We start from the raw sequence: 20,852 nt of genomic DNA on the forward strand, positions 1-20,852 counted from the left end.
TTGTCTTTGTTCCCCAGCAGGTCACTGGGTAAGAACCTGGCAGCATGTGCTGTGTCCTCATACTACTAATGGTGTGGTGAGTCCCTGGTCCTTAGACAGCAAGAGACACTCAGCATAGTCAGTGATATCTCCCCCCTTCCCCTCCTCCTACTTTTGTGTCCACAGCCTCGGGAGAAAGGACGGATGCGCTTCCACAGACTCCAGAATGTACAGATAGCATTGGACTACTTAAAGAGGCGGCAGGTAAGGACCAACCCGATGGACATTTTTAGGCCTCTTGTTAAGTTGTTTCTATGACCACACGCTTGTTGTTGTACATTATTCGAAAGGTAACAATGCAACGTATGTAAAGCTAATAAAAAGCATTGGCCCACATCAGAACAAAAATGTACGTGTCACGAATAGCCAATATCATTGTCTCATCCTTGCATCCCTTGCTCATAATGATTAACAAGAGGGCATGCTGACTCCATCTCCCAAGGGTGGGGTTACGTCTCTGATTGCACCCTCCCCCCACCCCCACCCCAGTCAGGATGTGATGGAGAACACTGCTCTTGCGCAGCTGTAGCCAGACATGACATCACTGAAAGCAACCCAAGACCTGAGACAAAGGATTCACAGATGATTCAATTATTCTATTGTTTTCTGTACATACCAGGCCCATTCACACCTCATTCATATTCATAAACAGACACACACCAGTTTCATTTTGTTTTTTTCTTCTGCTGTTGATATGATGCTGTGATTTGTCTCATGTGGTAGATTTGCCAATACTTTTTTAACAAACTGTTGGGAGGATAGATAAACTATGATATTCCAAATAACTATGCCCAGCACCAGAACAACTACTATGCCCAGCAGTATGTACAGTATATCTGTATCTGGTTTTGAGAAATCTGAAAAGGATAAGAGACAAATGACTTTCTGTCTGTTTCATCATTGATAGAACATTGAATTAGGAGGAGGCATAGTCCATCTCTCATAATCAAATAAACTTGCCTGTCTTTGCACAGCAATGTTCATGCATATCAATGAAAGGCCTTGTTTGAGACAACATGGATACACAATTTAATTAGTGTGAAAACAAAGTTAAGTACAAATGATTTTGATATAGAATGATGAAAGTTGATTATTTTGTCAAATGTAGAACAATTACTGTATTAGCTCATTAGCATGAAACACATAATACAGTTCTACTCTTTTCACATAGAAAAGGGAAAATACTAGATTAATAATACCAGAAGGTTCTTCGTCATTCAAAAGTAGGCCTACATCCTCATGCATACAGTACATTCACTTAAGGCCAGCTGTCATGGATGATTTATATTATTAAAGAGAAAAAATTATGCTTTTCTGGGGGAGCTAAGACAATGTCTGTAGCGCCCCCTTGTGTATTTGTTGTAGACTCAGGGCCATGATCTGTTTTCTGTCACAGTTTAAATTGCTGTCAGAGGGTATTAGCAGATAGAGAGAATCTGGTTTTAGCATTTCCCCCAAATCTAGTGCCTTGCTCTAAATAGAGGATCACCTTAAAGCAGATATTTTTAATCTGTTAGTTTTGAATGATCTGAGTGAGACACTGATGCTGATGAACACATTAAAATACAACCTTACTCTTTTGTTGTTATTACAAATTGAACACACAATCTATTTGTTTTTTTCTATTAGGAAATTGAGAACTCTGCAGTGGTTCTTATCTGCACATATACATTGATATATAGGAAAACTCTGTCAACTGTCTCTGTCATGCCTAACTGTGTTCTTCTGTTGTCCTCAGGTCAAGCTTGTAAACATCAGGAATGATGACATCACAGACGGGAACCCCAAGTTGACCCTGGGCTTGATATGGACCATAATTCTGCACTTTCAGGTCAGATTATGTCTGAAATCACTTATTTTGGCCAAGCTGTGTATTTGTTATTGTTTGCTTGTATGAACCTGTATGTGGGTGTCCTTTCCCTTTTATGATCTAGTATATTGAAGTGTGATTGGAATACGAGCGTGTTGCTTAAGCTTGCTATTGAGTGTTATTGCATAACACTGTCTGACATTTGGTTCTGATTGAGCCATTTCAACTGGCAGCTTCTTTTTAAAAGTTGCTATTCACTCTTTGACCACAAGATGTCAAAGCAGTCCAACCAAGTGGTATTCAATGGATGTTTTGGTTTTAATTCCCCCTTAGATATTATGAGGCAAGTTTGATTGATAACTCAATTCTTAATATCTTCCTTAATTTTGTTTATATTTAATAAATGTTGTTGTTAGGTTCAAGTGAATCCAGTACAGTGTTAGGGTTAAATCATTTTAATTACTTACTGTACCACCATGCTGAGACTTTTATCTCAAATGTTGAGCTTGACGTTTTGAGGTATAGTCACAATATTGTTCAGTATCACTGTTTGCACACATTATTGTTGTAGACTGATCCGGAAAGGCTTATTGTAAACACAGTATACAATCCAGTGTTTTATATCTGTTAGGTGTAATGAACGTGAAAGTGCACACTTTAAATGGGACAGAATTATGATAAACTCAATGTTTTATTGATGTCTGGTGGTTAATTTATTTGCTGTTGTAATTAGTTGTTTCCTCTCTTTCCAGTTCTGCACATATGCATGTAAAATGTATGAATAATGAAAATGTTTTTTGGCTGTTGAAATGTTTTTTCATTTGTATACATTGAATTGAAGGTAATATAATATGGTTAAGGGCCTTAGAGAATATAATGGTGAAATTGTCATTTACTAGCTTTTTGGATAATGAGGTATACGATGTGGAATAATTGTATTCTATTGTTCTTTGCACTGTATTTTTAGTTGAAAATGGATGCTCTGTGACAACCATTCTAAGCACTGAGATCTACAGAATGGACTGTTTGTTTTCTCTCCATCTGTGGTTACATTTTGACATGAAAACTGTGAAAAGATGGGACATTGAAATGCAAACAATATTTCCCTCCCTACCTATAGTAGCCTATTTGATGAGTACAGGAAACATTTTGGTTGGTTTAAGAGGAGTGTTCTTTCATCTTTCCTAAAGCCTAGGTTCTCCAGCATTTTCACAGGCTAGTTCAGAGTCAAGACACACCGTTTTTATTGTGTTGCTGCAGCTGCACATTTGTTGATGCAGCTATACAATAGTGCATACAGTACTAACAGTACAGTATTTGGGATGTCACACAGGAAACACACAGTCTGACACACGATTAGGGGCTTATATAGTTGCCTAAGGATGGGGCACCATTAGTAGCAGCACAAGGAGGATCTAGAGTTGCATTACCCCCCCCCCCCCTCTCTCTCTCTCTCTCAGGCTCAAGCTATGGATTATTAATATATTTGGCACAGTCTGCCGGCTTGACTTGGCTGGGTTACAGTTTGGGAAAGGAATGTTTGCAGTAACAACCGTAGGCCTATCTGACCATGATAGAAAGAGAGCAAAAAGAGCACTTATGCCCCAGTTCATATGAAACATAACATAACTTCACTGAATGTCTGGAAACAGTATACAATCCGATGCACCAACACTACCCTGCTACCTGAATAGCCTTGACTCCAAACGGTCTGGTTGAAATAGAAAATTAAAGTGCTTTAAAGTGCTTGTCAATAATAGTGAACAAAAGTATTTTATTATGCTTGGGGTCATAAAACATGCTGACAGGTAGCTTGGGTGATGTGTGCCCACACCTGCCCCTGTCAGTCTTGCGTAAGCCTTTGGGCATTCGTGCTAGTGGCCTGTTGCTTCTTGATTTGTCAGGGTTGCAGGGTACTAAGGGAGAAATTATTCAACATTCTTTTCAGGTTCCAGTTCTGAGAGGGTTTAAGTCCATCTGTCAAAAGTGTGACATACCTATGAACCCTATCCAACACTGTTTTTATGCTACGTGTACACTGTCTCTATTTGACAAGGTTTTGGGAGAGGCAAGATGGCGTTACTTAAAGTATATGGGATCCATCCACTAACCTAGCTATGTTCATCCAATGACATTTTGTTAGCCTTCTTAAATTTGCTTCTACCTAGGTCAACAGAGGATGTGTGTACCTATGGTTTGACAGGTAGCTTTATATTTTAGCATTTTAAGTTACAGTACACAAAATATTCAATACTACTGCCTCTTCTGCCAAGAATTGGTTTAGAAAGGCAGTATTTCAGGTGTGTTTACATATACAAAGAAATCCTGTCTCACGTTTCTACAATGGGGAACATATTGTATATTTCCTGGGACAAGGCATTGATAGGTGTGGTGCATTATCTTCTTTTCCGTCAGTCTCTGGTGAAACTTGAGTACAATGCCACAACGATGCACAGCAGCTCTGTAGTCTGCAGTTTCATCTAACTGACAGTCAGTCTAACCCTAACCCTGTGAGTCATGATCAAGGTCCTGTCAGATGGCTCAATAGAAACAAAACTGATATTATCCAAACATCCTAATAACAAACCACAAATTAAACACCAAACAGGTGATGTTGCTTTTATGCAGTACTGTACATGTTGGTGTGGTGCAGGTATATCTAACTGCAGGGCCCGGCAGCCTGTAACCTTCAGAGGAAATGTCATTGGTGTCAGAATAGTGTCAGAGGAGCGTGGCAGCATAGTTATTTTTAGTCGGTCTATGTGATAAAATGATTTCCACTAACTGTATCTACCCACATCATTGGTAGTTAGAAACATTAAATTGAATATTTAGCAAAAATACATAAATACATACATGCTTAATATTCGATTTCTCTTATTAAGCATACTCTGTGCTCACTAGTCACATCATAACCAATGTAATTACAGTAATACATCTAATCATGAGTCACTTCCTGTACAAAGTACTGTATGTTCGCTCCCAACTGAACTGGTATGGCAATGATCTCTGTGGATAACAGTGTTTGTTTAAACCATTGGAGCGAAGCCCCACCTCTGGCTTTGCAATTGTATGCAGCCTGATTAATAGGCAAAGTGAAAGCGCTTTGTTGGCTGGGTGGGATTTGCCTCTGCTTCTGCTTTTGTTGACCCATGCTGTCCTGTTATTTTTAAAGCCCTTATGATAGGCCGGGATTCTCTCTGCCTGGGACGGCCTATCAGAGCAGCCCAACTTGCTGAGCAAAGTTTTCACATAATTCACTGCATAATCAGTGGCTATCTGCTGCCGAGACTGTCAGCCGCAGACCCTGTCCCACTGCCCTCCCCCTACCACCCCTGCCCCCTCAGACATGGCCATGTTACAGACAGGCACATTTGGGGAAACCTAACACCAGGAGGGGGCCTGGAGGTGCCCATGTTTACACTTCAGATGACAGGACAGGCCGAATCAGGGCTTCCTCTCTCTCAGCTGTGAGCAAGAAAAAATAGTGGGCTGTGCCTCTGCTTCGGGTGTGCATTTATGGTGTTTGTGTTGGATTAGCCGGGCCCGGAAAACATTTCAAAGGTCAGAGACAAGTGTTCCTGAGAACAGACCAAACAGGAGAGGAGAGCAGTGACAGAGGAGAGACCCAGAAGGAGTGTGAGAGAGAGGGCGGACTAGACGCCTGGGACACCTCAGCTGTGTTCGACTGGGAGTCAACAACAGGAGCAGCCACACTCTCTCTCCCCTGCTCTATGTAGAGGGGGCTTTGAGTCTGGCTGCTGGGCAGCCTGCCATTGCTTCCTCTCCGCCCCCTTTGAGGGAAAATAATGGCTGCCTCTCGGTGGAATAAGAGAGCTCTGGATCAAGTTAAGTTTACTGGAATCCCGGCATGAAAACAAGAAACGACCGCTGAGAACCAAACACTGTTTATGGGAAAGGGAACGCATGACTGACAGCCATGGGCAACATGTGTGGCTGTGTGCGGGGCCCAAAGGAGGAATGTTATGTGGACCCCAACAAAGCTCCACTCAGCCCCGAATCCAAAGAGCTCAGAGGCCGGCGCTACTTCCAAAGGAAGAAGAAGAGGAAATCTGGGGAGTTTCAGCCCACGGACTCCCTCAGGAACCGAGGAGGAGAGAGTGTCCAGAGTGAAGACATTTCCAGGAGAGGAGAGCTTCAGTATGGCCCAGACAGGGGGACTGGGGAGAGCCCTGCAGGGATGGAAGGAGCACCAGAGGGAGAAATAGTTAGACCCTGGCTGGGAAGTATAAGCAGAGGAGTGTATGTTGGGGAGGTGCAGGTGTTCACCCCTAAAACTTCAGATGGCTGTAGTCGTCCTCTCGGACAGAAGTTAGCATTAAGGTCTGGAAAGTTTTCTGCACACCAGACAGACAAGAGCAGGGCCAAGCCCACGGTGGTAGGAAAGCTCCATGGCATTACCAGAACCTCCAGGTGTATCACTCCTAAGGATGGTCTACTGGAGAAGAAGCTGCTACAGAAGCAGTTAAGAAGGGCAGTGAGTTTCGGAGCTGTGGAGCATATGCTTCGGACTCTGAGAGGAGACGACAGATTTGGGAACCTAGATGGACTCTCCAAAATCATATGGAGTACTCAAGTACACAGGAGGAGGAGGGGGGCCCACACCTGTTCTGGAGGGTCAGGCTCTCAAGATTATCTGGATACCCTCCAAGCATCTACCAAGTGTACATCCGCCCAACAAGAGGTAAACCAAGTGCAGGGTATTTATAGCCATTATGTGGTTGAGCAAATGTGCTTGAGTACAACTGGTGGCTTGGTTTGGTTAAGTAATGGGACAGTGAAGCATGTTTTCTTCTTTGGGCTCATTACTCCACAGTTTGAATTTGAGATTCTCAGCTTTTATTTGATGGTATTTGTGTACATATTGGTTTCACCATTCAGAAATTACACCACGTTTTATGCATAGTCCCCCTATTTCAGGTTAGCCAAAAGTAATGGGACAGATTGATCAAATGTCCAAATTAAGCACTCATGTGTAGTATTTGGTGGACAATCCTTTGCATGCAATAACTTCCTGACGTCTGTGACCCTTTGACCCCACCAGATGTTGGGTATCTCTGGTCCATGATAATATTCATCTTATCTGTCCACAATACCTTTTTCCAGACGTCTGCAGGCTTTTTAGGTGCTTTTTTAACAAACTGTACCCTGACTATCCTTTTTGAGGATAACTAGTGGTTTGCACCTTGTGGTGAAGCGTCTATCGTTGGTAACAGATTCTACGGATGGTCTCTGACACATTCACGCCTACCTCCTGGATAGTGTTCCTGATCTTTGGGATAGCTGTTTTGGAGGTTTTCTTAATTATAGTGAGCAATCAGTCATCCACTGTGGAAATCGTTTTTTTTGTTCTTTTTAATGATGTTCTAAACTGTTGATTTTGGCAAGCCTAAGGTTTTGGCTATGTTTCTGATTGATTTTTCAGATTTTTCAGCCTAATAATGGCTTCCTTGACTTTCATTGACACCTATTTGGTCCTCATGTTGACAGACCCCAATAGCAAATTCCAAAGGCAAATTCCAAGCCTAGAATCAATACTACACATTGAAAGCTGTCTTATGCGTGCACAAATTATATGACGGAACACCCCTGACTTACCAGAAAAATCTGTCAAGCCAATAGTCCCATTACTTTTGGGTACCCTAAAATAGGAGGACTATGCATAAAAAGTGTTGTAATTTCTGAATGGTGAAAAATGGCAAAAATAGTGGCTTTATCTTTGTCTTGTTCATCTTGAGAGATCTGTGTTTTCGGTGTATGCGTCATTTGTTCACAAGGAGTGGTGTTCCATTGCAGTGGTGTCCCATGGAGACTGTTTGAGTTGATGTGTGATTTGGCTTCATGGCACAATTCTTTCCATTCTGACTGACTGCTAACCCCCATGTGCTCTCTAGAACCATTCAGAAAGCAACTATAATTATACTCTGACATAGTGTAAGATTCCCTTTGAGTCAAAGACAGACTACCTACTGTGTCACCACAGGCTGCTGAATCTGTTTTGTATGAAGCTACAAAACATGGGCAAAGAGAAAATTACTAACCTGGACAGTTGAACAACATGTTTAACTGCCTTAATGATCCTCACAAGATATTTCACTCACCCATATTTAATAGGGCTCTCCCATTCTCCCACTCTTGTCAAATCAGGTTATAAACTTGTCTCATAAGCATAATTTGTTTATGTATACAATATATTTTAAAAGTGATTTAATGTAAAGTGATTTAATGTGAGCATTTTGAGATTATGTATTTGTTTAATATTTTATTATCTGTTAAATGTAGAGGTGTAGAAGCTATGCTTGCTAAGGTCCATTCAATCATATCACTGTCTAATGGTTGGTTACTTGATTTCCCACAGTTTTTACTCTACAGGAAATAAGGAAAGAGCTTATCTTAAAGGATCCTGACAATTATTTTCCATGACTGGATTCCAAGTAACGAAAAGTACAACAACCTTGTGGTGATGTGGATCATTTTATTTGAGCAATTTATACTTAAATGAGTGGCTTTTGGCAGGAGATGACTTTATCCTATTAGTATGCCCTCAGTCTACTTGATTGCTATAATATGTGACATTACTTCTCTCTACCACAGTTGCAGTGTCCATTTCTCCTAGCTCACCAGAATGTTTAAGTGTAGGTTATGTAAGTCAACATTGCCTAGAACATGACAACACAGCATTAGTGAGTTTAAAGGTCCTTTCTCTCAGACAAGGTCATAGGTGATCATGCTGGTCCTACAGCTCTACATGGAATTGCTTCCTTATGTCAACAGTTTTCAAGACTCTGAGGAATGTGTTTGTTTGCGGTCATCATAACCTCACTCTTTAACCTGTTCCAACAAATGGGTTATTTAGCCAAATTGTTGTCTATGCTGCCATTTAAAATGTTTAACATTACTCATTCAAACACTGCAATTCAGTAAACCAGATATGGAATTCTAGAGATGTGTGAGAATTTGGTGCTCATATTGTTTTGTGTGTTGCCAATTAAATGTATTTGTTGATATTGTATTCTGTCTTAAGCTCTCTAGAATATGCTCCAATACAGTACCCCTGGAAACTGAAGTGTTTTCCTGTTTGTAATTTAAACACCCTCCCCTGAATTTGTACAGTTTATCTCACCATCCCACATAATTTCCTTACATTGTATGGACATTTGACATGTCATCAATACTTATACAGGTACGTGCGAATCCCTGAGACATCTTTGGTTTGATTGCACATTGATACGCTACGATACTAGTTGCTGCTGTGACAATGTTCACTGCTCAGATACCTCTTGTTTAATTTGATGAGTCACTCAGTGGTGGTCCGCCATGTGTTTGATTTTTATTTAACCCTATGTTTTTGATATTAAGTGTGGTGAGACTATGTCTTGTCCATGTTTTAATGTTATGTGGTGAAACTAACTGTTGTGAGTTGTGTTGTGATGTTTGGTTGTTTTCCTTCACAGATCTCAGAGATCCATGTTATGGGGGAGTCGGAGGACATGACAGCCAAGGAGAGGCTGCTGCTGTGGTCCAAGCAGATGACAGAGGGCTATGTGGGCGTACGCTGTGACAACTTCACTACCTCCTGGAGGGATGGGAGGCTATTTAACGCCATTATTCACAAATACAGGTAACACTGCTGAAGTGTATTCTCAGACTTTTTGCCTTGTTGAGCAATTCATGTGGTTCACATTTAAATCTTGTATCTCTCTGTTTCCCATTCAAATAGGACAAACACTTAGCTTGTGGTTTTCAAAAGTCATTAGTGAGATATTGATATGCTACAGTACCCTGTTGGACTGACCTACAAATGATTAACTAGACTGCAGTAAATTGAAAGGGATTTTTTTCCTGCCCTGGTTCTGTTTGTCAGAGTTTGTGTTGAATGTCATATACTGCATTTGTTTGCAGTCTGACAACTCAACTCAAAACCAGTGTATTTGCTTAAGCACATACAGCTGTAATTGACGTAGTGAAATGCTTTGGGGATCTTGCTCCTCTCTCAACACTTGACAACAATCAACAATCAGTAATACAATATAATATAGTAAAAAAAAAAGTGACAATAGTAGTGCATAAGGGTGTAGTGTAAGTAGCTGCAGTAGCTGAAACTGTTCCGGTACCTTTTGCCAGAAGGCAACAGCAAGTGGCTGGGGTAGCTGGGTTCCCTGATGATCTTCTCAGCCTTCCTCTTGCACCTCTCAGAGTAGATGTCCTGAATGGCTGATAGTTTGCAGCCTGTGATGGACTGGGACATTTTCACCCTCTGTATAGCCTTACGGTCGTGGGCAGTGCAGCTGTCGTACCAGACGGTGATACAGCCAGTCAGGATACTCTCTGTGGTGCATCTGTAGAATTTTGTAAGGACCTGGGGGTCCATACCTCAGCTGCCTGAGGAAAAACAGGTGCTGGCACGCCGTCTTGATCACACAGTGGGAGTGGTGTGACCATGTTAAGTCCTCGGTGATGTGGACACAGAGGAACTTGAAGCTGCTGACTCTCTCCACTGCAGCCCCGCCAATGTGGATGGGGGTGTGGTCCCCCCCTTTCTTCTTCCTGAAGTCCACGATCAGCTCCTTAGTTTTACTGATGTTCAGAGAGAGGTTGTTATCCTGGCACCAGTCTGCCAGGACTCTTACCTCATCCCTGTCGGATGACTTGTCATTTTTAGTGATCAAGCCAACCACAGTGGTGTCATCAGTAACCTTGATGATGGAGTTGGAACTGTGTGTGACCACACAGTCGTGGGTGAACAGGGAGTACAATAGGGGGTTGAGCACACAGCCCTGGGAGGCCCCCATGTTGAGAGTCAAAGTGGATGAGGTGATGCTGCCTACCTTCACCACCTGGGGTCTACCCATCAGAAAGTCTAGGATATGTGTGGGTCATGTTGAATGTTTGTATGTAACAATTGACTTCTTTTGGGCTTGCTTGACTGTCTTTGACTCTTGAGCAAACAGATTTGTTTCAGTGGAACATTTGGGACTATTCTCAGGCATTTCCTTTGTGGTTAGCTAAAGTACATTGGCTGTATTATTTGTATGTATGACCTACTGTACAATACTCACACCAAAGCTCCCCTTCAAAACATATTTATTTTATTTAATGAAGTTCTTTACAAATTCAACAAAACTCTTCAAAAAGTATTGGAGAAATGATTAAAATGCCTTAAAAACCTACATGTGATTGTTTTGTTGAAATTCTACATTACTGTTCCCTCTGGCAATAATGTCAAATATTCACAATGATATTCTCTATTCCATTTCAGGCCTGACCTGGTTGATATGAGCAGAGTGTCAGCCCAGACCAGTCGATCAAACTTAGAACAAGCCTTTGGTGTAGCAGAACACCTGGGGGTGGCCAGACTGCTGGACCCAGAGGGTGAGTTACATTATCTTTATCCTCACACTCTTCTCTAATGTCTTGTTTGACACAGCAGGTAAGCATTATCCAACCTATTGACACCTCTCTGCTATCAATCAGCTAGACCGAAATGCACTTATATTCTTAACCAAAGAGGCAAACGATTGCTTTTAAATGTTGTGCTTTATTACATGCACAGTATTTCTATTTATTTTTCATCAGATGTGGACGTGCAGTCTCCCGATGAGAAGTCTGTCATCACGTATGTGTCAACACTGTACGATGTTTTCCCTAAAGTACCTGATGGTGTTGATGGCATCAATGCAAATGTAAGTAGATGTTGAACGTATTCTTGTACAGGGCAACAACTATATATGTTTCTACCCTTGTACAGTATTATCAAGGTAGAATACACATTTACATGACACAATATGCCATGCATCTGGAATATGGTCAATTTTGATAAATCCACCCATCCCAACATTACCCAATGCACAGTATGACTGAATTCTAATTATCTAATTTATTTTATTTCTGAACAGGATGTTGACATCAAATGGGTAGAGTACCAGAACATGGTAAATTACCTCAGCCAGTGGATCAAACATAACGTGATAGTGATGTCAGACAGAGCGTTCCCTAACAACCCAGCAGAACTCAAGGTAATATACAAACACAGTTAACAGACAGATCAAAACCATCTTTAATGACTATCATTACTGCCACATTGAGAAGTAGAACTGGAGATCTTACAGACTTTGCTTTAAATATGCCTCCAAAGCTTGAGGTGTGTGCCTGGTTGATTTTACATAGTGCTGAATATGATTTTATAGTGCTGGGTTATGAAAGCCTGAGGCTACAGTAACTATCTGCACACTGTCAGAGGCTTCAAATGACACTTAAGTAGCGTCTCTCTCATGTAATTGAATATTAAAGCGATATTGATGGGTATCAGAGCGCAGCTCGCTTTACTTCAAATAGTCGACAGCTGCTAATGGGACAGGAGCTCTATATGGTACAGTCATTTCAAGTCTTGTTTGAGTATACTGTATTTGACATGATTTTTGTATAATGGCATAGATTAAATGGATGGATTGTATGGTGTACTGTATGGATGACAGTATATGGATATGGATGTAAATGGAAAACAAATTTCACATTGAACTAATTCATTTTGTTAATTTTCACAGGCACTTTATACACAGTATTTGCAGTTCAAGGAGAATGAAATCCCGATGAAAGAGAATGAGAAGACCAAAATCAAGCATCTTTATAAAATGCTAGAGGTATGCTGTTGCAACGTACACTCATTTATTCTTTACTTAGAGAGATTGCAAAACTGCATTTAACAGAAGGTGATAAACTGATGAAATGTTGCTGGGTATGTGTGTGTGTGGGACAGGTGTGGATAGAGTTTGGTCGTATCCAGCTGCCCCAGGGGTACCACCCCAATGATGTGGAGAAGGAATGGGGAAAACTGATCGTGGCCATGCTGGAGAGGGAGAAGAGCCTGAGGCCTGAAGTGGACAGGTATGAGGAACCAACCTTAACATGATTTACAACCCTAATACCTTACCTACTGTACATGACAGCCTTCGGTCACATATGATTTGTTTGTTATGTTGATTTGAGCCCCCCGGTTGTTATTATACTGTATAAGCTACACTTTTACCTCAAAAGCAAGGAGATACTGGAGAGCAAAGTATTTCTATGCAGTCATTTCTTGGTGAGAGCATTTCTTGGCAGTGCAGCATTTCAGATTAAAGCACTACACTTGTTCTTTACAAATCCTACATGTTGCGGTCTGTGGTTTGATTAGATAAATGCTCATTTGTCAGTTCCTCAAACATGTGTACCGAGATGTGAAATCATACATTATGTTGTTTTCCCCTGTGCCTTGTGAGGTTTGTAGGCATTAATTGTATGGTTATTCCATGCCTGTTTTATAGAGCCAAGCTAGTCTCCTGTCTTGATATGTCTTACAATATGATACATTCTTCTGTGTTTAATTTGCCAAAAGCAGATGATGAATCATAGTAAGATATATATACTCTCAATGAGTTCTCTCAACAATAATTAGTGTTCTGTTTCTATCGCGATGGGTGTGCCCATCATTTAATTTCAAGCATGAGTTTATTTATATAGAACAATTCTGGTACTGTTATGTGCACTTGTTGTACTGTACATAAATCATTTTTGGAAAGCAGAGAGAGATTTAGTAGGAAACCACCTGGCTTGTTGGTGTCTAGTAATATTGTGATATTATGTAGATAATATAGACTTTGCAGTCTAATAAAACTCTTTGAGGTGAGTGAAAACTGGCAGTAGCCTTGTAAGTATCTTGTGATACATTCCACACCCCCCTAAAGAATGGTTACTGTCTCAACCTGTAGCGGATTGTCAGTTATGAAGGATGTCATGAGCATATATTACCTAAGGCAACATATTCTTTAAGGCTGGGTTTTACTTCATTGGCTCTTCAGCTTTTTACGTGTAGGCAGGTACTGTACAGGAGTATAAATAGGGGCAGATGACAGCGCTGGGTGCCAGATGGATCTGTGTGTTTCAGATGGATGAGTGGGTGACACTGCGTACTGTAGATGTGATTCTCTGAGTAGTTTGGCGCAGTCATAGTCGTCTACCATGCACAGTAACCTGGCATACTGCAGGAGTGTCTCGTCCGTGAGCAACTGTACTCTCACCAGCCTAGGCTCCTCGGAGAATCTCCTCACAGGACCTGCCGTACAGGACCTTCCTTTACTATCAAGCACCCCGGTCATTCTCAATAACAACTCTGTGTATGAACAGTTGTATGGATCCAGGTGAGGTAGCTGATGAGAAGTCTGGGTTAAATTGTGTTGTGTGTCTGTGTGTGTATTCTGTTTTCAGACTGTGAATGTTGAATGTTGATTTATTAAAAAATAAATACCAACTTCAGATTTCCTGATTTTATCTTTTAGACTGGAAATGTTGCAGCAGATTGCCAACAGGGTTCAGAGAGACTGTGTCACTGGAGAGGACAAATTAGCCTTAGCAAGAACTGCCCTGCAGTCTGTAAGTAAAACAAGTATAGTTTTAATAATTCCATAAGATAAAAAACTCCAACTATTTTACCCATTGAAACACATTTCTGTTTGTTTTTCATCTTAGGATGCAAAGAGGCTTGAGTCTGGGATCCAGTTCCAGAATGAGGCTGAGATTGCTGGATACCTTTTGGAGTGTGAGAACCTTCTTAGACAGCAAGTGGTGGACATCCAGATTCTCTTGGATGGGAAGTTCTACTTTGTAGATCAGCTTGTTCAAAGGTGCAAAATCATTCCTTTAATTTTGAAAAAGATAAACTAATTTAATAACATGTGTTTTGTTATTTGGTTTCATTGTAACACTGTAAGTAAAATATACATATTACAATGAGACTAATAGTAATATGTGTTATGTGCTGTACAATTCCAGGGTATCAAGGCTCCGGGATGATCTGCTGGCCCTCAGGACAGAATGCTCATCTGTGTACAGTAAAGGGCGCACCCTGACCACGGAACAGACCAAGATGATGATCTCCGGCATCACTCAGAGCCTCAACTCCGGCTTCTCCTCCAACCTAAATGCTGGCCTGACTCCAGACCTCACCCCTGCACTTACCCATGGAGGCCTGGGAACCCCCGGCTCCACCTTCTCCTCCAGCCTTACCCCGGGCCTGACCCCAACCTTGACTCCTGGCCTGCAGCCTGCTTCAGTCCAGGCCTACATGGGGGGTGGAGAGGGCATGGAACCAGGAGTTCTCCAGCACCTCAAGCACATGCAGATCCGCAAGCCCCTGGGCAAGTCTTCACTAGTAGACCCCAACATGACTGAGGAGGAGGTCAATATGAACTTTGTTCAGGACCTGCTCAATTGGGTGGAGGAGATGCAGGTGAGAACTGTTGCAAAGCTCAATATTCAGACTACTTTGTGAGACTATTGATTACATTTTGAGGACTATTGGACAATGTAATATTTGTGTTTGACCATTTGGTGACTAATGTTGAAATTATTTGTCCCTTTTTGAAGGTGCAATTAGATAGTGCAGAGTGGGGATCCGATTTGCCAAGTGTGGAATCACATTTAGAGAACCACAAAAGTGTACGAAGAGCCATCGAAGAATTTCAAATAAGCCTCAAAGAAGCCAAACTTAGTGAGGTATGTATGAACAAAACTCAGCAATTTCTCTCCCAGATCTATTTCTAAACAAACTTGGAAATGTATCTGTTTATCACATTGAATTGTTCACCTCAGTGCTGAAAGGTTCTTGCATGTAATGGGCTAAATGGTCTGTACGGTCTAACCCTGGTCAAAATTTACATTAAGTGGCCCCTATGCAGCTGTGTAATAACTCAGTTCTAGCTCTTACTCTGGCTTTGTAATTGCATGTTAATGGAATGCATTTTGTGTTATTATCACACAAGTGGAATAAAGACTGTAAAGACTGTTTAACAGCTCAATTCACATTTATCAATTACCACATGACTATGTACAGTAACATGTTAGTACAATTTTACGAGAGTCATAACAGTGTTACTACACATGTAATATGTAGCAACATAACAAGTCTTACTTGTCTCTTTTTCTCAGATTCAGATGAACCAACCACTAAAACTGAACTATTCTGAGAAACTGGGCAAATTAGAAACCCAGTATGGGAAGTTGCTGGTAAGTGTTGGCGTTTGAATTGATTGCAGTTATATGTACTGTTACAAATTAATTACAGCTCTTTTGAATACCATGTGAGCAATATATATCTCTATTTCCCATGACTTTGCTTCTGTAGAGCTGTTCGAGGAATCGCCAGAGGCACCTGGAGAGCCTGCATGACTTTGTGTCCCGAGCCACCCAAGAACTCATCTGGCTCAACGAGAAAGAGGAAGAGGAGGTTGCCTTTGATTGGAGCGATTGCAATGGCAACATCTCTAAGAAGAGGGAGTACCATGCTGTGAGTCATGCCTGTCTTGAGCTGATTGTATTCTCTTTTATTTTGCTGCGAGCATATTTGGCTATTTAACCACATATGATCACGATTCAGTTCATGTTGTTTATTTTTTAGGTTTAGTTTGAGATTATAAAATGTGTTTAAGGGGCTTAACACTTCAGCGGTGCTTTGCGGCCATGGATACAGTACCTTGCTAGCACACAATGCTTTTCCTACCAGGAAGTGGGTTTGACTCTCATGACCAAGGGAATAAAAACATTTCCTATGGGTGAACAAATATCCCCAAGACATGTTAATATAATAATAATGTGTTATAATAATAACATAACATGTTATCTCTGAAGGTGATATGTTTACTCAAAAGTACAAAGGTACAATACACATTGGTGGAGAGGAATCACAGGGGCTAATTTTGAGCTTAGAGCACTCCATTTGAACTCCATTTGGATGTGGCTGTGTTAGCTACCAACCCTCTATTCATCATCATTCAATCATTATCTTCTCAAAATTATTTTGTTTGAGATGGTATGGCAAAGTACATGCCTCTGCAAGACAGAATCCCGAGAAGGGATTGGTCTTTGGCCATGGTTGTCAAAGACACTGCCTGATGTATCGGGTGTCTCTCTCTTTCTCTCTCTCTACAGGACCTGATGAGAGAGCTGGATGAGAAGGAGGAGGTGATCAAGTCTGTGCAGGACAAGGCAGAGAACCTTCAGCTTGAGAACCACCCTGCCAGGCTGACTATTGAAGTAAGCCCTGTCTGTGTGAAGCCATCCAATATTTCAGTGTGTGTTTTTATAGTTGATGCAACACTTTTAGTAGTATGATTTATCAGTTTCATTGCAAGTCTTAGATATGTTGAAAATGTATTTTCATTATATTTTACACCTAAGAGCTCTATACATAATACAATTAATTCAGTTACTAACTTAACTGACTGACTTATTTGACATAGTAACACATGTTTCTCTGTGGTTTCCCCTAGGCCTATAGAGCAGCCATGCAGACCCAGTGGAACTGGATCCTACAGCTCTGTTGTTGTGTGGAGCAACACCTGAAAGAGAATGCAGTCTATTTTGAGGTGAGTCAACTCAATTTTCTTCTAAGGAATGAAGGTCTGCTAGAGTATATCTAATCCCCTTTCCCTCCCAACAGTTTTTCAATGATGCCAAAGAGTCCATGGACTACCTAAAGGGCCTACAAGATGCCATCCAAAGAAAGTATGGCTGTGATCGGACAAGCAGCTTACACAAGCTGGAGGACCACATTCAGGAGTCCATGGTAAGCTTGCAAATGAAAACTGGTTAGAAAACACAACCAGTAGTCATATTGAGATTTGTCAAAAATATGTGGGGTCCAAAATTTAGTGGTCCTAAATGAGTATCTCTCCATTAAAGTAACCCTGTCCCTGTGATTGAATTGATGAACTGAGGCTGGGTGTTGTCTTTCCCCAGGACGAGAAGGAGCAGCTCCTCCAGTATCGCAGCACTGTGGCTGGGTTGGTGGGCAGGGCTAAGGCTATTGTCCAGCTCAAGCCCAGAAATCCAGGGAGCCCAGTCAGAAGTTCCATACCTGTCAAAGCCATCTGTGATTACCGCCAGATAGAGGTACTATTACTTGTTACACTTTCTCCTGTGATCGCAAGATTTGTAACACTGTCTTTTAAGCATTTCTGCTAATGGTAAGATTTAAAGATGCATCTTAAAAAGTTGGTCATAAGTCTGATGCTGAATTGGTATTGAATTTAGCCTGTAAATGGTGTAGTGCTATTGATTTGAACATTGTAACCTCTATCTTTTCTGATAGATAACAATCTATAAGGATGATGAGTGTGTGCTGGCCAGTAACTCTCATCGGGCCAAGTGGAAGGTGATCAGTCCATCTGGGAACGAGGCCATGGTGCCTTCGGTCTGCTTCACCGTGCCTCCACCCAACAAGGAGGCTGTTGACATGGCCAGCAGGTGAGACACTGGAATCTGAAGGTTTCTATTCTATTCTATTGTCTGCACTCTTATCAGGATGAATAACAAATGTTGTTTTGCATAACTAAAGAGCTTGATCTTTGGTAAATGTCTTTTCACTCAAAATTGGAAAAATGACAAATGCTACCTATGTCATGATTACAACAGCTCACCAATTCCATAATGTGTAAGGGCCATTTTCACAAATTGATGTGTGTACATAAAGTCTTTATTGTTAGAGTGATTCATCTTCTCATTTTGCTTTCAGAACTGAGCAGGTGTATCAGAATGTTCTGGCCCTGTGGCACCGCTCCCACATCAACATGAAGAGTGTGGTCTCCTGGCATTCCCTCATGGCTGACATCCGTGCCATCCGCAACTGGAACGTGGCCTCAGTATGTTTGTGTACTTACATTAACTTTCATGTACTTAATGTACAAGTCACACCAAGTCTCCTTTTGCAGCAAAACTTAAACTCTAAAGATAGGGAGTTATCTCAAGTAGCCAAATAGAGATGTAATTATATGTGATCTACTTATTTCGGTCTGCATGTTAGAGAATGATTATTGCCTTAATGTTTCCGATCCCTACTTTTATATAATGTTTATAACTGGTGCAGTGCATTTGTGGATTGTGGATCTGTTATGGATCCGTCTTATGTGGTTTCCCTATTTTCTCAAGATAAAGACCATGTTGCCAGGTGAGCATCAACAGGTCCTGAGCAACCTGCAGTCCCATTTTGAAGACTTCCTTGAGGACAGTGAGGAGTCTGAGGTCTTCACTGTGGCTGACTGTGCCCAGCTTGAGAGGGAAGTCTTGGCCTGCAAGGAGTACTATGAGGAGCTGCTCAAGTCTGCAGAGAGAGGTTAGAATAAGCTAACCTTACTATATCTGCTAACAAGAGGGTGCTGATACACATTTGGCACACTACCTCGAGGAAAACACATGTTTTTTTAAGCCTATTAGGAAAAAAGTTAATACCTTTCAGGAGTACTCTTTAACCTGCCAAGCACCCCATGGCCAGCACTGCAGGAAGGGTGTGTTTGTGTGGGTGCACTGGTGCGTGTGTGTGCGCGGGTGTGTGTGCATGTGTCTGTGTGTGTGTGTGTGTGTGTGCATGCGTGTGTGTGTGCATGCGTGTGTGTGTGCGTGCGTGCCAAATGGTGCCAAAGACTAATCATTTTCAGGACTGAATGGATTGTTGATATATATCTGAAGGCAGCATTATCCTACTACAGAGAAAAGTATCTAAATATTTCAAAATGCAGTTACTCTTTTTATGCTTTTGTTCTGAGCAGAAGAACATGAGGAGTCGGTGTACAACCAGTACATCTCTGAGGTGCGTAACTTCCGCATGTGCCTGGAGGCCCAGGAGGAACACCTGATCCGACAGATCCGCACCCCTCTGGACAGAGACGACCTAGAGCAGAGTGTTATGCGCATCGCAGAGCAAGAGGTAGAGAACCCAGCATTCAAACAGTACATTCTGTTATACCCATCTTTTTATTACATTGTTTCCAATGAACTTACTTTCACAGCAGATTGTTATTGTAAAAGAGAATTCTTTTTTGACTTACCTTGTGAAATAAAGGTTGAATAAATACGTTCTCCCTTTGCAGAAGAAGAAGGCAGAGTTGGATCAGCTGAAGGAAGACCTGGAGGCTATGAAGGAGAAGTGTGAGACATTCCTCAGACAGGCTGCAGCCTCTCCCTCTGTCCCCACTCTCTCCTCTGAGCTCAACATCCTCATCCAGAGCATGAGCCAAGTCTACTCCATGTCCTCCATCTACCTGGAGAAGTGAGTGGATCCAGCCACTGCCACTGTTTGGCCTTTGAAGTGGTGGAGTCATATTAAATGGATAGTACACCTAAAATGTACTAAAAAAAAGTCATTTCAAAACAAAATGTCTCTGTCCATGATGCAGGCTGAAGACGGTGAGCATGGTGGTGAAGCACAGCCAGAGTGCAGAGGCTGTAGTGAAGCTCTATGAGGCCAAACTCTCTGAGGAAGATGCTGTGAATTCTGACCTGAAGTCCATTGAGACTGTCATGAGCACACTCAAGGTAATCTCTCTCAAAGACATTTGATATGACAGCATGTTGTATTAAATGCTGTGATAACTCTGTCTGATTGCCAATGTTCTTGCTGGATGAATATATCTTATTATCAGTGGTGTTTCGTCATTCAGGGTCGGTGGTGTCCAGCCCCACCAGCAGATGGTGGTGTTGCGCGAGTCATATAATTGTATCTTCATTATCTTAATTGCATACTACCGTTAGCAAATCACTTTTTTTTTATTTATTTTTTTTATCTTTGGTTAATGAAACATTCACGGCTGTACTTTAGTTCATTTTCCTTGAGTATGGAAGCTCTGAAATGTGTGAAATTTGCTGTTTTTCGCAGCTGGCTGGCTGGCTCAGTGCTACTGTTTTCTGTGGTAGTTGGACCAGTTCTGTTCGGCCCTCTCTGACAATGAAACGCTATGAGTGAGGAAAATGGTTGTGTGCATGCTCAAAGAAGGCCTCTCTGTTGAGAGGCAGGCAAGCTAAAAGGGCTGAACTCCACTGGCCCCACTGTTCCTAGTGGTTCAAAAAAGTGCTGCAGCCAGAGAAAGACAAAATTGTTTAGATGTCTGCCGCGTCTTTACAACTGCTTTCCTACGGGGTCTGGTGCGTGCAAATTGGACAGGCCAAAGTAGTCACA

The 20,852-nt window shown here is 41.6% G+C and overlaps 1 protein-coding gene across 1 annotated transcript in view; it reads left to right on the top strand.

Moving 5' to 3' along the window:
- The window catches only part of dst (dystonin), a gene marked incomplete at its 5' end in the record, with an annotated part of 123,027 nt that overhangs the window by 31,954 nt on the left and 70,221 nt on the right, over window positions 1-20,852 (top strand). The window contains 24 exons of the mRNA XM_083694576.1: window positions 166-243; window positions 1,778-1,870; window positions 9,325-9,491; window positions 11,130-11,242; window positions 11,447-11,553; window positions 11,767-11,886; window positions 12,415-12,510; window positions 12,627-12,754; window positions 14,185-14,278; window positions 14,375-14,529; window positions 14,678-15,134; window positions 15,272-15,400; window positions 15,833-15,910; window positions 16,029-16,190; window positions 16,832-16,936; window positions 17,173-17,268; window positions 17,343-17,468; window positions 17,642-17,794; window positions 17,994-18,148; window positions 18,417-18,543; window positions 18,830-19,013; window positions 19,447-19,604; window positions 19,768-19,946; window positions 20,074-20,212. Of these exons, the coding sequence (XP_083550702.1) occupies window positions 166-243; window positions 1,778-1,870; window positions 9,325-9,491; window positions 11,130-11,242; window positions 11,447-11,553; window positions 11,767-11,886; window positions 12,415-12,510; window positions 12,627-12,754; window positions 14,185-14,278; window positions 14,375-14,529; window positions 14,678-15,134; window positions 15,272-15,400; window positions 15,833-15,910; window positions 16,029-16,190; window positions 16,832-16,936; window positions 17,173-17,268; window positions 17,343-17,468; window positions 17,642-17,794; window positions 17,994-18,148; window positions 18,417-18,543; window positions 18,830-19,013; window positions 19,447-19,604; window positions 19,768-19,946; window positions 20,074-20,212 (3,399 nt within the window). The remainder of the gene's footprint in view (window positions 1-165; window positions 244-1,777; window positions 1,871-9,324; window positions 9,492-11,129; window positions 11,243-11,446; window positions 11,554-11,766; window positions 11,887-12,414; window positions 12,511-12,626; window positions 12,755-14,184; window positions 14,279-14,374; window positions 14,530-14,677; window positions 15,135-15,271; window positions 15,401-15,832; window positions 15,911-16,028; window positions 16,191-16,831; window positions 16,937-17,172; window positions 17,269-17,342; window positions 17,469-17,641; window positions 17,795-17,993; window positions 18,149-18,416; window positions 18,544-18,829; window positions 19,014-19,446; window positions 19,605-19,767; window positions 19,947-20,073; window positions 20,213-20,852) is intronic.

This window comes from Argentina silus (assembly GCF_951799395.1).
Source record: "Argentina silus genome assembly, chromosome: X".
Lineage (NCBI taxonomy): Eukaryota > Metazoa > Chordata > Actinopteri > Argentiniformes > Argentinidae > Argentina > Argentina silus.